The 15,454-nt window shown below is 36.0% G+C and overlaps 1 protein-coding gene across 2 annotated transcripts in view; it reads right to left on the bottom strand.

Moving 5' to 3' along the window:
• The window catches only part of AKAP9 (A kinase (PRKA) anchor protein 9), a 174,353-nt gene that overhangs the window by 90,513 nt on the left and 68,386 nt on the right, over nucleotides 1–15,454 (bottom strand). For both annotated transcript variants that reach the window (XM_011963235.1, XM_011963236.1), the window contains exons 9-14: nucleotides 11,817–12,030; nucleotides 10,456–10,535; nucleotides 8,493–8,631; nucleotides 7,660–7,745; nucleotides 2,169–2,283; nucleotides 1,512–1,710 (exon numbers count right to left, since the gene is read on the bottom strand). In XM_011963235.1, the coding sequence (XP_011818625.1) occupies nucleotides 1,512–1,710; nucleotides 2,169–2,283; nucleotides 7,660–7,745; nucleotides 8,493–8,631; nucleotides 10,456–10,535; nucleotides 11,817–12,030 (833 nt within the window). The remainder of the gene's footprint in view (nucleotides 1–1,511; nucleotides 1,711–2,168; nucleotides 2,284–7,659; nucleotides 7,746–8,492; nucleotides 8,632–10,455; nucleotides 10,536–11,816; nucleotides 12,031–15,454) is intronic.

Here is a 15,454-nt window from a genome sequence, read left to right as displayed (position 1 = left end):
GGTAACTTTTGGTTCTACCCAGAGTCTTCACAATAGCCTATGAGGCCCAACACAACTGGGACCCTGTGCCCATCACCTCTCTGACCTAATTTCCTACTTTCCTGTTTTTTTTTTTATTTTTTTTTTAAGGCAGAGTCTTGCTCTGTCACCCAGGCTGGAGTGCAGTGGTGTGAATTCAGCTCACCGCAACCTCCGCTTCCTAGGTTCAAGTGAGTCTTATGCCTTAGCCTCCTGAGTAGCTGGGATTACAGGTGCATGCCACCATGCTTGGCTAATTTTTGTATTTTTAGTAGAGATGGAGTTTTGCCATATTGACCAGGCCAGTCTCGAACTCCTAACCTCAGGTAATCTGCCTGCCTCAGCCTCTCAAAATGCTGGGATTACAGGCATGAGCCACCACAACCAGCCTAGTTATATATGTAATATATACTATATAAAATGTGTATAATGTATACATATATAAAAGTAGACAATATTAAGTAACATAGAAAAAGTAAAGTAGGGAAATAGGAATCAGCATTCTAGGAGACAATTTTAATTTGCACAGAGTGATTAAGAAAAGCCTCAAGAGAACATGACACTTGAGTAATGATCCAAAGGAGGTGAGGGTGTTGGCCAGGCATACATCTGGAGGAAGACTATTCTAGGTAGAAGGAACAGCCAATGAGAAGTCCCTAAAGCAGAAGCATACTGATAATGCTTGTTACTGGTGACAGCATCTTGGGGTCAGAAGACAGTGACAGACAAGTCAGTAGGAGATTAAAAGTCAGAAAAGTAATGGGTACTCATCATGTAGGACAGAAGAACTTTGGAATGATATAATCTATTTTAAATTTTAAAAGCAAGATTCTGGCACCTGCTCTAACTGTGTTGAGAACAGACTTTAGGGAGGAGTTAGGGTAATCCAGGTGAGACAAAAGGATGGCAGAGACCAGCAAGGTTTTAAGGAGTGGTACAGTTTGGATATATTTTTGAAGGTAGAGAAAACAGGATGTCTCGATAGACTAGAAAAGAGGTATAAGAGAAAGAGGAGTAACGACAGATGGATATAGCTGCAGAAGGAGCAAATTTTGAGAAGATCCAGAGTTCTACTTTGGACGTGGTTAATTTGAACATGAGACAAAGTGGAGGAAATCCTGCCATGACTGGAATGATCCTATCTTATATTCCTTAAGTATTCACCATATCAAAGTACCAAAGACTAGGTACAGAATAAACTGCAAATACATGCACACTGCCGATTTAATTAAGCAGATTAACAACAACCAACATCTTTATAATGTAAAAATTTAAGTAGAATTCCTATAATGTCTTTGATTTACATCAACATTTATTTCAGGCATTTCAAAGATATAGAATGATCTCCTGCTATTCTTTCTTAAAAATGCTGTATCCTATCTCTTTTCAGCAACTTTGCTTAAGTTACTTTTTGTAAACAGCCATTCTGGATGATACTGTAATTGTTACAAAGCTACAAATACTGTTGAATGAAGCTATAAGCAGACGAATACCTTGGCGGAACTGTGGACTCACTAACAGCTTGAAGCCTCTTCCGTAAACAGTGGATCTCTGCCTCATAGCTTTGTTCAGTTTCTTTCAATTGTTGCTGCAAAGAGGATATGAGGCTTTCTAATTCTTGAACTTGTTCTTCAAGTTGTTCAGTTTTTTCAAGATGTTGCAGAGAATATAACTTGCTTTTATGATTAACATCTATGTTATATAAAGAGACAAAAAATGCACATTTCAACAGAAGTTTCTTAGTGAAATAGCACAATCACTGTGTACAGAAAATATTCTTTTTTGAAAGAGTATGTTTTTAGTGGTAATAACTCTGGTTTCAATTTAAACTCATTCTGATGAAAACAAGAAAATATAAATAGTACAATTCAAGATCATCTTTTTGATCCTCATGCTGTAGTACTCCTAAATCCAACATTTTATATCTTTAAAATTTAAAACAATTTAGAATTACAGAACATAAGAAGTGAAAAAGGACCAAATAGATAAGTAACCCAAATCTTTCATTTTAAGGACGAAAACATTGAGATCAGAGAGGCTACAGTGAAATGCCCAACATCACTATGTTAGCTCAAATTTTAAAGTAAAAAAGCAAATTACTCAATATTTGGTATAAAAACACCACATTGTGGTATATGATCAAAATTTACCACTGTCTTCCAAACTGGTCATCTGAGAATGGATTGATAAAAACTTTGTTTCCTCTTTTGGAAGGTTTTCTTCTCCAAATTCAAGTTTCATACCATCTGTTTGCTGTCCCCAAATCTATTGAAAACCACAGAATAACAGCAGTAACATAAATACGTAATCCAGCAATTAGAAAGCTATATTAAAGCAACTCTGCATTAAGATACTTTTTTAAAATCACCGAAAATTGTGGCACTCTAATATAAGTGTTTTCCCTTCTAAGTTATTCCTTGTTCTCTTCTGTAACAGTAATTCATGTTCCATACCTTTCATAGCACTAAAATTATGTTAGTAATGTTATCTAAAAGGAAGTTCATTTTACTACAAAAACAAGTGCTTCTGAGAATTTTGGTAGAAAGCTGATAACAGTATTTATAGTATAACCTGGACTTTCAAATTTCAATTTGTACATAATAAATTTTATATTACCAATACTTGATTAATAAAGCTTATGTATCTCTAGATATATCCTATGTACAACCAGGTAACTGACAAATGGTATGCTGCTCTGTACAGTAAACAAAGGAAAAGAAAAGAATGAAAATAGATAAATCTCAGCTTATTTACTTAACTATTAAAAAGCAGCAAGCCTGTAATCCCACCACTTTGGGAAAGCGAGGCGGGTGGATCACCTGAGGTCAGGAGTTCAGGACCAGCCTGGTCAACATAGTGAAACCTCATCTTTACTAAAAAATACAAAAAATAGCCAGGTGTGGTGGCGCACACCTGTAATCCCAGCTACTTGGGAGGCTGAGGAAGGTGAATTTTTTGAACCTGGGAAGGGGAGGTTGCAATGAGCCAGGATTGAGTCATTGAACTCTAGCATGGGAGACAGAGCAAGACTCTGCCTCAAAAAAATAAGTAAATAAATAAATAAAATTAAGCAGCAATATGTCAGATACCTGTGTGTACTAATTTATTCATTCATCAAATACTTAATAATCAACGTGACCAGCACTGTGACAAGAGAGAGTAAAAATACAAAATCCGTTTAAAAAATAACAATATATCTGCCTGCATGGAATTCATCAATCAGATGGGAAAATAAACAATTAGAGAATGGCTAAACTATAAAATTTGACTATAACTACAATGATACAGAAGACTGATGTGGATCTGAATAATTATGGAAGTCAATTTTGATTTAGGCTCATATATTTTTGGCAATGATTTGGGAATGCTCTAAGGAAGAAAGAGTAAGAATATTTGTGAAAGAATGACATATGCCATAATTGACAATGATCTTCTTGAGGAGAGTTTAATTTGGATACAGAGGGGGAAATAAAGCTAGTTAAATAAGATAGATCCAAATTACATAAGACTTTAAAAGCAAGGGGAAAGAGTTTGGACTTGCAAGACCAGACGAACAAAGGATAGTGTAGAAGCAGGTGAGCAAAAGAAAAAAGCTATTTGCCAAGAAGGCTGTTTTAACTGTCTACTACTCTTATAAATCCTCTAACCAACTCCTACCCCATGAGTACATTTCAACAGAGATCTTGCCTCTTAGTTCCCAAGGAAAATAAAGATCATCGGGTAAATTATTAAGTTTCCAGTCCAATCTTTCTAACTCATTCAGCAAACATTTATTAAGCCTTTACTGTATGCTAACACTGTGATAAGAGGAGGAAACAAAAATAAACAGAAGATTCCCTGATTCCAAAGGGTTTAGAATAATAGTGAAAGAGGCAGAATGGTAAACAAACAATTATATAATATGAAAAGTAATGTGATACAAATGCAAATATGTATAAGAAGCTATAGGAACATGGAAGAAGGACAGAAGGGTAATCAAGTATTTAAAGTAATGAAAAAGGCCGGGTGCGGTGGCTCATGCCTGTAATCCCAGCACTTTGGGAGGCCAAGGTGGGTGGATCACGAGGTCAGGAGATCAAGACCATCCTGGCTAACATGGTGAAACCCCGTCTATACTAAAAATACAAAAAAATTAGCTGGGCGTGGTGGCGGGCGCCTGTAGTCCCAGCTACTTGGGAGGCTTAGGCAGGAGAATGGCGTGAATCTGGGAGGCGGAGCTTGCAGTGAGCCTAGATCGCGCCACTGCACTCCAGCCTGGGCGACAGAGCGAGACTCCATCTCAAAAAAAATTAAAAAAAAAAATAAGTAACTAAAAAAAATAAAGTAACAAAAAAAGAGAAGCACGATAACCAAGGCCTGTACTGTTGCTAAGGAAACAGAGGAATAAATGCCTAAGCCTAGGAAGGTAAAGAAGATGACACAGAGGGAGTAAACATTTGAACCAACTGGAATAAGCAGGAACAAACCAAAAAGGCGGGGAGGGGATGGGCAGTATTATGCAGAAAGGGCAGCATCCAAAAAAGCCCAGGGTGCATTTGGGAAACTAAGTATTTCAGCATGGCTGAAATGAGGAGGAAGATTAGGAGATGAAGCCAAAAGGTTAGGCAGTGATGTATTGCAGTGCTGATCCTGATCCCAAAGTAACTCTGAAATGCCTCTCTAACTGCAGCTAATTTACAGAATTCAAATATGATATCTTCTTATTACCCCTTGTGCAGAAAAGACATCTACCTGTTTGCTATATTCATCTACCTGTTAAGCAAATGTATTTACCTACATTTCTTTTCTTTTTTGAGATGGAGTCTCACTCTGTTGCCCAGGCTGGAGTGCAGTGGCACAGTCTTGGCTCACTGCAACCTCCACCTTCTGGGTTCAAGCGATTCTCCTGTGTCAGCCTCCCAAGTAGCTGGGATTATAGGCACGTGTCACCACACCCAGCTAATTATTTTTGTATTTTTTTTAGTAGAGATGGGGTTTCACCATGTTGGCCAAGCTGGTCTCCAACTTCTGACCTCAGGTGATTGGCCCACCTTGGCCTCCTAAAGTGCTGGGATTGCAGGTATGAGCCACCATGCTCGGCCTTACATTTCTCTTCTAAACACCTACTAGAATGTTGCCATGGAAAACTATTTTATATATGCGTGTGTGTATATATGTAAAATACTATATATGTATATGACATTCCTTAAACTAGTTCATAAATCCCATTAATTTATACATTTCTTCAGTCTGGTGACTTCATTACTTTATTCCCAGTACATAGAACAACCTGGCATTTAATTAGCAAATAATAAATATTGGCTGTCCAGTCTGTCCTCAGATCTAAGGAATAAATAAATAAATAAATAAATAAATAAGTAGGCTGGGTGCAGTGGCTCACGTCTGTAATCTTAGTACTTTGGGAGGCCAAGGTGGGCAGATCATGAGGTCAAGAGTTCGAAACCAGCCTGGCCAACATGGTGAAAGCCCGTCTCTACTAAGAATACAAAAATTAGCTGGGTGTGGTAGAGCGTGCCTGTAATTCCAGCTACTCAGGAGGCTGAGGCAGGGGAATCACTTGAACCTGGGAGGTGGAGGTTGCAGTGAGCTGAGACCGTGCCACTGTACTCCAGCCTGGGAGACAGAGCAAGACTCTGTCTCAGAGAAAAAAAAAAGAAATGAGAACAAAGTATAAGTTTTTCTTTCATATTCTTTGTACTCCCTTCAGTGTATATATCAGTATGGTAGAAGACCAGGAGTGAAAAGAGAAGACTATCTAAGACAAATCCCCAAGTTTCTCGTTGAATGTTGTTCCTTGAAACTGAGACAAGAGGAGAAGCTGGTTTAAGCAGCAGAAGTTAATAAATTCATATTTCAATATGCTGATTGAAACATACCTAAAAGAGTTTTGAGTAGAGATAACTGATGAGATATATGACTCTGCAGCTCAGAAGGACTGACCTAAACATAGAGATCTAGAAGCAACAAAAGGATATGAAAAAAGCATTCAGATTAAGAGGATCAAATAAAGATCCCTGGTAAAATAGACAGGGTAGCTAAAGTCCAAAATGGAGGCTTGAAAAGCTACAGAAGCTAAGGGAAGAAAATATTATCAGAAAGCAGCAAATACTACAGTTGAGAAATAATAGATTAAAGTAAAAAGAAAACTAGTTCAAGATAGTACACTGAGCATGTGTTTATACCTGAGGTTACAAAGTGAAGGCTTGAACTTTAAATCCAGTCTATACTTTTATAGTGCTCTTTTGGGGACAAAACAGTTTTTGTTGTTGTCTGGCTGCTTTCTGTTTCCCAACCTTAAAATAGAATCCATTTATTTTGAATATTTCTGTGTGTGTGTGTGTGTTATATTTTCAGAGATGAAGTCTTAAGCTCTGTTGCCCAGGCAGGAGTGCAGTGGCACAATCATAGCTTATGCAGCCGCAAACTCCTAGGTTCAAGTGATCCTCCCACCTCAGCTTCTCAAGTAGCAGGGAGGACAGGCATGTGCCACCATGCCCGGTTTATATTTCCTAATATTTTTAAAAGAAAAAAAAATCATATAAAATTAATAGATTAAAAGTACTAGCAACACTGGGCCCTGATTCCTACTTAATGGCAACAAGATGCATAAGCTGGGCAGCCGCAGCCCCTTTTGGATGAGGCATGTTTTCTCCAGGTTTCACTTGGCCTTGGCTTTCTTCATTTATTTTATTAACTAAATTAATGTAGGCATTTACATTTGTGATTAGTGACGTAAACCTCTTCCCTTTTGACTACGCAATTAAAATGATAGTAAAGAATATTTAAAAGGCATAAATCCATAATGAACAAGAAAATAAGAGATGAAACCAAAATAGATTCTACTCATATAAATCTACTGAAGTAGGTTTATAGATTTTTGGAAAGGCTAGATAAGGTTGTACTTAATTGCACAGAAACAGAGTGAAGAAGAAACAGGAGGGAAAGAAAGAAGGGGAGAGAGATGGAGAGGAAGAATTTCAGCCAAAACATAACTCATCAACATTATAACTTTCACTATCAATTAAATCTTTCAAATCTGCCTAAACATTTTAATATTAACTGAACATCAAAAAGCACCCCCCAAAAATAGACATAGACATCTTTCTGGATTTCTTTCTACATGAGAATTACATTTATCCTTGCCAATATATGCCTTAAGTTGTTCTACTGATAGAGTTAATAAATTACACTGTGCCATGTATACTATCTTACCTAGTTTTCTATAGACGTTTTTAAAAATTGCTTGAACATAAAATTGACATATATAATGCTGTGTGAAACTAATTAGCTATGTACTAAGCAACTAAACTCATTACCAATTTTCTCTAAAACAGAAAGCCCACTGCTTTATGTTATAAGTAAAATTAAATGCAATTGTTTCACACAGTTTACCAGTTGATACATTATATATATTTTAAATTATCATAATTCTAAAAACTCTCTAAAGGGGTTATTATTCGACTTGCAGAAATTTTTTCAGCTTACCAATATAAATTATCTACTACAAATATATGTTGCTTTTCCCAATCTCCTTTTTCACGTTCTCTTATTTTAGAAATTCTTGGTTGATAAAAGCAGCTTATAAAAAAGCAGGTAATACAATAAATGCAAATATTACAATACATTTTCCATTTCACAGACCTTGCTTAGTCGTGTTTGAAGTACCAAGAGTTTGTTGTATTCTTCTGTTACTTTGTTGAGAAGAGTGTGCATATTTTCTTGAAAGTCTGGATGGTAAACAATTATAATAATTTCACTTCACAGTAAAAGTCTGCATCTTCCAATAAATATTATTCACCTATTTATAACTTAAAAAAATTGCCTGCTAGAAGTAAACCCCAGATATTTAGTAAGTAAAAATTGAAATATCATTCATGTGAAATGCCTGCTACAAAGATAACTTGAAAATTTCATAGTAAAGTATGTTAATTTCTTTTGATAGTCATTAATTTATACACATTTTGTTCATTATCTATACAAATAAGGCTAGGAAACATTTTATCTGTGAAAGAACATCAAAAAAGTGTGAGGTTACTATTTGCTAAAACAAACTTATAGCAGATCTATATTAAGAAAGATACTAATATATTTCTTATTTCTTAATGTTAATCTTACTCATTTTAAAGCAAAAAACATTGACATGAACTTATTCAATAAATACAGTAACTTTTAAAAATTTGGATCTATGGTATAAAAAGTTAAAAGAAAGAATTAGGATAAGGAAAAAGATAAGAGTAGAGAGAGAGGACAGACAATAGTGGACAGTTCCAATTATCTTCATATCACCGTTATTGCATTACAAAAATTTTAAGTGTATATTAAATATAAGATTTCATGAACCTGAAAGGAGGATAAGATGTTAAGATGATAAATAACTTGGCTGGGTGATTAAATCATAATAAAAAGTAAAGATTTGTCATCAATTAATTTAAGAGGATTAAATACTGTTTAATAGTATGGTAAGCTTTCATTACCTTGAACTTCACATCTATAATCCTGTAATTCTGGATCTTCATTTTCAGAAGTGTAATCACCAGAATTCTCTCTATCTTCTGCATATACTTCACATTTTAAAGCAGGAGTATAATATTCACCAAGGACACTGCATAAAGTCTGTCAACAAAATTGGGTATTTTAAGGAATTTAAATTTTGATTTCTACTTCTAAAGATCATTAAACATTATTCTCCTTGTAAGGCAGTCAAAATGGCACATAAAAATAATTAAGAAAACCTTCTCTCCATACCCTTATCAATCTGCAAAAGAAACAAGTCTAAATTTCTCTGTCTCTCTGGCATAAAATCTTAGGAAGATAATAATCTTCATTGCAAAAAAATCACAATTTTTTTTGCTTCCTTGTAATAATAAAATTTATCTTATACTTCAATCAACTACTTCCTAGCTTGGATCCTATTTCTGATGTTATCTCTGTAATCTCAAATACCTTTGAAAAAACACCACAGGACAAGGATGGAAGTTCAGAAATGCTGATCAGAAAGAAATCTATAAATTCTAAAGAAATTATATCAAGCAAGAGAATAACATTCATATACTTAAGAAAATATTCACAATACATGAGGCCAGGCGTGGTGACTCACGCCTGTAATCCCAGCACTTTGGGAGGTCGAGGCAGGTGGATCACCTGAGGTCAGGAGTTTGAGACCAGTCTGGCCAACATGGCAAAACCTCATCTCTACTAAAAATACAAAAACTAGCCAGGTGTGGTGGCCTGCATCTGTCATCCCAGATACTCGGTAGATGAGGCACAAGAATAGCTTGAACCTGGGAGGCAGAGGTCGCAGTGAATCGAGACTGTGCCACTACACTCCAGCCTGGGCGACAGAGCAAGACTCTCTGTCTCAAATAAAAAAAGAAAAACAAAAAAGATTCCTAACACATGAGAACAGTTTTATGTAATTTATATACACACACAAAAAAAGGAAAATATGTGACACATTGTTTTGGTTCTTCTCCTGGGCAACAGACAATTCTATCATCATTTAAAACAATACATGCCCCATAATCATTTGATAAACTTTCAAATAATTTTTACCTTTGTTCCTCATATAACTAAAAAATTACCACCACCAACTTCTAGACTTAAAAATCAAATTTTTCACTGCTATTTCTTCAGATTTCTTGAGATTTGCTTAAACTATACTGTCAATTAATAATTAAGTTTATTAAATTTTCAGCATAGCCCCTAAGATGCAGTTTTCTCACATTAGAGTTGATTTTAGAAACCGTAAACAATCACCCAATTTACAGACAAAGACACTGGGACCCAGAAAGATGGGTGCCATCTTAGTGTTTTTGGCTCACTCTACACAGTCTCCCAGGATGTCTCCATCTTGTCCTTGTAACTCATCTATGGCAACACCAACAATTACTGTCTGTTCTACAGGTGAGATAATTTACCTGAATTTCTTTTGTTTCAAACAGATTATCAGGAAAATTTTTAATGCTCATTTTAACTTCAAAACTCAGTAATACTTTCTAAGTACAGTTCTGAAGTAAGGTAGTGGAGAAAACTAGGCTGGGTGATCATCAAATTAGTAGCAACTTATAATTTAGCACTCCTTGTGTAAAAGTACTTTTTATTTATTTTTTTAAATCTATTATTTTTTTTTTTTTTGAGACAGAGTCCCACTCTGTCACCCAGGCTGGAGTGCAGTAGCATGATCTCCACTCATCAATGCAACCTCTGCCTCCCAAGCCCAAGCGATTCCAATGCCTCAGTCTCCCAAGTAGCTGGGACTATAGGCACACATCACCACGCCAGACTCATTTTTGTATTTTTTGGTAGAGACCAGGTTTCACCATGTTGGCCAGGCTGGTCTCGAACTCAAGTGATCCGCCCACCTGAGCCTCCCAAATTGCTGGGATTACAAGTGTCAGCCACCACACCTGGCCATAAAAGTACTTTTAAACATCTTACCTGTAAAAAATAAGAACATTCTTCAGACACTGCCTTTCGAAGTTTTCCAATGAGCAGATGTAAAGGCTTTCCTTCATCACCTAATAGAACAGATAATGGATTAAGAGATTCAATTTACATACTTAAGAACTATGATAATATTTAACTTATGTTTCAACTGGAAACTCCCCTGCAGTAAGAATCATTTTAAATTCTTAATTTATTTGAGTTATTTTCCATTGCTCAACATTGTCTCAGAAAATTTGTGAGATTTTCCATTTCTATCCACAAAATGGTACAAAGCAGTACCTTCTTTTTAATACAACCCAACATAAAAAAATGCATCATATATCGTAACCTATTATATACATCTATGTAAAACTGAAATAAAAATCTCAGAAATCAATATTTATTCTTCTACTATAGTGCCATGTACTCCAATGTTTTCTGTTCTACTATACTTTGTTTTTTTTTTTTACATGTTGATCATTACTCACTCAACTGACTTCACCACCCATTAATGGACCTATTAATTAGCCTCTAGTTTGAAAAACACTAACCTGTTTCAAGAGGACATCAATAAAAATATTACATGCTTAAAATCTTATTAAATTAAAACCCAAAGCACTCCTGAAATTTAAAAGTTTGTACTCTTATTTAAGCCGTTCTCAAATTTCTACTTTTGAATGCAAACTTCTTTTCCATCTTCATTAACATTTAGTTAATACTTACTGTTCATGGAAACGACAGCCTTAGTTGCTTACCTGGTGTTCTAATCACTAATCTCACCTCCCCCAACTCACCCCAGTGGTGTCATCATAAAATAAAAACCATATTGTGTTACTCCATTTAATAAACCCTGCAGTAGGTCTTATCACCAACAGCATAAGGCTTATACATGCTTCTTTCAGAATAAAACTTTTTCTAATCAAGCTCTTGCCAATCTCTCCAGCTATACCCCCAACTACTTTCTCACACACCTTGAACTCTCAATTTTTCAAAATGGGTGTACCTTTACACCTCAATTCTAAGGACTCCAGAGCCTCCCTTAGAATTCCAACCCCACTACTCTGTCTCCCACCTCACCCTACGCATCCTGCCAGGAAGCACTAGATGTTTCTCCTTTCTCCTCCCATTCTTTCTATTCATTCTTCTGCTGGAGAAATTGTTTATTTTATATATACTTTCTCAATGGATTGTGACTTCCTATTGGAAAATGATTTCAGCTTTCTCAAGCACTTAAATGAATGCCTAGTGATTATATGAACAACTGGAAATTACCTTCCTCTGTGGGTTCTATGACAAGGAAAAAATTATAGAATGGTGGGCTCTATCCAATACTTATTTGGATCATGGTACTTATAAGTCAGAAATCATTTTACCTGTTTCTTGAGTTTTCATATTCTGTAGCTCTAACTGGTGTATTTTCTGAAGTTCCTTGATCTTTTCCTCTTGAGCAGAAATAAGCTCCTCTTTAAGACTGCAAAGAGCTTTATCTTTTTCATTTTCCATATATTCACGGACCTGATCCACATGAGTTGAATAAACCAGAGAGAGGCAAATGCGTTGGGCTTCCATCTGTAGCCTTAAATCATTCTTAAAGTAAACATATGTAAACATTATAATATTTTTAAATGACAAATCAAATAATTTAACTTCAATTTTTTGCATATACTGACTATAAGAGTTTAAAAATTCATAAGAGAACTGAAGTCTAATTTTTTTTCTGTCTTCATTCTGTTGCATTGATCTACTTTTCTTTTTCAAGGAAAGTAGCACAATGTTTTCATTGCCTCAGTTTTATACTAAATTGTGATATTTTGGTATAGCTGGCATGACTCATTTTTTTGTTCTAAAATATTTTAAATGTACAGAAATGGAAATAATGAAGTAACCAACATTTATGTACTCACACTCCAAATTAATAAATGCTTTTTTTTTTTTTTTTTTGGAGACAGGGTCTTATTCTGTCACCCAGGCTGGAGTACAGTGGTGCAATCATGGCTCACTGCAGCCTTGACCTCCTGGGTTCAAGCGCTCCTCCCACCTCAGCCTCCCAAGTAGTTAGGACTACTAGTGCATGCCACCATGTCCAGCTAACTTTTTATTTTTAGGTAAAGATGAGGTCTCACTCTGTTGCCCAGGCTGGCCTGAAACTCCTGGGCTCAAGCCATCCTTCCAAAGTGCTGAGATTACAGGCATGAGCTACTGTACCCCACCCACTACTTGTTTTTATTCACTGTTATATCACCAGGGACTAAAACAGTGTGTAGAATGCAGTAGAGGCTCACTGAGTATTATTAAATAAAAGTTGACTTGTAGGGTCTCTTTCCTATACATTAAAATTTCACAAGGATCTCAATGAGTTTCGGGCTTTCCATTACGCTCCACTGATCTATTTGTCCATCCTAGCATCAAACCATACTGTCTATCATGATTTTGTAGTAAATCTTGTTATCAGATGCAATACATTTTTCTAGGACTCTAATGATTATTCTTGAGTATTTACTTGTCTGTATCAATTTTACAATCAGTTTTTCAAGATACATGAAAAATTTCTTTGTAATTATGACTGGAAATATACTGAATACAGAGATTAATTTGGAGAGAACTGACATTTTTCTTTACATCTTTCCACTATGAATATGGTACATATTGCCATATAGTGAGGTATTTACATGCTTCAGTGTTTTATAATTTTCTTGACAAAAGTTCAAAACATCTTGTGTAGGGTTTATTTTGTTATTCATAAAGAAGTTTTCATATTCTTTATCTCATTTCTTATTCTTGTCAAATTGCATTGGCTAGGAACTACAAAGCAATGTTGAAATAGTAATGTTGAAAGTAGGTATCCTACACTTGATTCTATATTCAATTTTAATGAGAATGCTTCTATCATATTTTATTCTATACTTACTTGATATTAAGGAGAATGCTTCTAAATTTCACTATTAGAAATGTTATCTGCTAAATGTTTTAATGAAAACAATTACTGTGGTTAAGAAATTTCCCTTCTATTCTGGATTTTCTCCATTGAAAAAAAATTATGAGTTATTAGTTTTTTTATGGATTCTTTTCCAATATGTATTAAAATGCTGATATGGGTTGTACACAGTAACTTGTACTTATAATCCCAGCTACTCAGGAGGCTCAGGTGGGAGCATCGCTTGAGTCCAGGAATTCAAAACCAGCCTGGGCAACATAAAAAGACCCCATCTCTAAAAAAAATAATAATAAATTAGCCAGGAGCAGTAATATGTGCCTTTAGTCCCAGCTACTTAGGAGGCTGAGATGGGAAGACTGCCTGAGTCCAGGAGTTCAAGGTTTCAGTGAGCTATAATCATGCCACTGCACTCCAGCCTAGCAAGAGCAAGAACTTGTCTCTAAAAAAATAAAATAAGGCCAGGCATGATGGCTCACTCCTGTAATCCCAGCACTTTGGGAGGTCAATGTGGAATAACTGCTTGAGCCCAGGAGTTAAAGTGCCAGGGTCTGACCCATGGACTTAGGCTGCACAACGGATGAATAACGTACTCAGACACCAGTATTCAGTAAAAGAGTGGTTAGGGGGCCAGGCTGCTCACAGAAAGAATTGCAGCAGCCGCATGCCCTGACTAGCTGGCCCTGTGGGCATTTATTCAGCACAGATTTAATGACAAAGGCTTTGAGTCAACACACTTGTGGGTAATCTGGTCATCCTCCCCAGAGAGAGCAGTCCTGCAAATGATCAAAGGTCTGTCTTAGGACCACATGAGTAAACAAGCTCTTTAGATAAACTCCCTTACATTACTATGTACCTACATCCTAAGCTTTTAAGAGAATTCACCTGCCTTCAATCAAATCTTTCACTGAAGCTATGCAAACCTCCCAGCCTTCCAAGAAGGTTTGTGTCTATTTCCTATAACTTTATCTCCCACCACCCTGACTGATCCCCTACAATTATTTTAGACCTGCCTGGGCAACACAGCAAGATCCTCCTGTCTGTACAAAAATGTTTTAAAAAATCTTAGCTGGACATGGTGCTATGTGCCTGTGGTCCCAGCTAGTTGCGAGGCTGAATTGGGGGGATCGCTTGAGCCTGGGAGGTTGTAGCCACAGTGAAATGTGACTGTCCCACTGCACTCCAGCCTGGGTGACAGAGCAAGATCCCATCTCAAAAACAAAACAAAATAAAAAATAAAATTGATCATATGGACTTTTTTCCTGCTATCTATGAATGTGAAGTTAACATTAATAGATTTTTCAGATATTGAATTATTCTTCCATTCTTAGAATAATTTGCTAATATTTTATTTAGGATTTCTACAACCACTCATAAGTAAGATTCATCTATGATTTTATTTGTTTGTATTGTTCTTATCAGGTCTTCGTATCAATATTATACCAGTCTCATAAGATAACTGGGTTTTTCTTTCGTCTATCTTACCTTTCTTCTTTCCTTCTTTTCTTCCCTCTAGTTCTCTCTCTTTAATCCTATTTTATTAAGCAATTACATATTGGTTGAGTTGGTAAGACCCACTTGTAAAATGGTCTCAGTCTAATATTTTTGGTTGGAGGAGAGAGGGAAAACTTCTATGATTTCAAATTATTTAATGGTTATTGCTTTATTCAGGTTTTGTATTTCTATTTGAGTTGATTGAGGTAGTTTATATTCTTCCAGAAAACCATCCAGTTCATCTCTATTTTCAAAATTATTGATGGACATTTATTTATAGTATTCTTGTATGAATCTCTATGGTATCTATACTTATGCTTTTATTTTCATTCATTTGATTTTGTTTTAGAGACAGGGTCTCACTCTGTCACCCAGGCTGAAGTACAATGGTGCCATCAAAGCTCACTGCAGCCTCTAACTCCTGGGGTGAAGCGATTCTCCTACCTTAGCCTCTCAAATAGCTGAGACTACAGGCACATGCCATCATATCTGGCTGATTTTTAAATTTTTTGTGGAGACAGGCACCTTGCTATGTTGCCCAGGTTGGTCTCGAACTCCTGGGCTCAAGCAATCCTCCTGTCTCAG

Source organism: Colobus angolensis, unplaced genomic scaffold, assembly GCF_000951035.1.
Source record: "Colobus angolensis palliatus isolate OR3802 unplaced genomic scaffold, Cang.pa_1.0 Scaffold605, whole genome shotgun sequence".
In the NCBI taxonomy this organism is placed as follows: Eukaryota; Metazoa; Chordata; class Mammalia; order Primates; family Cercopithecidae; genus Colobus; species Colobus angolensis.
This window is presented reverse-complemented; position numbering and strand designations above follow the sequence as displayed.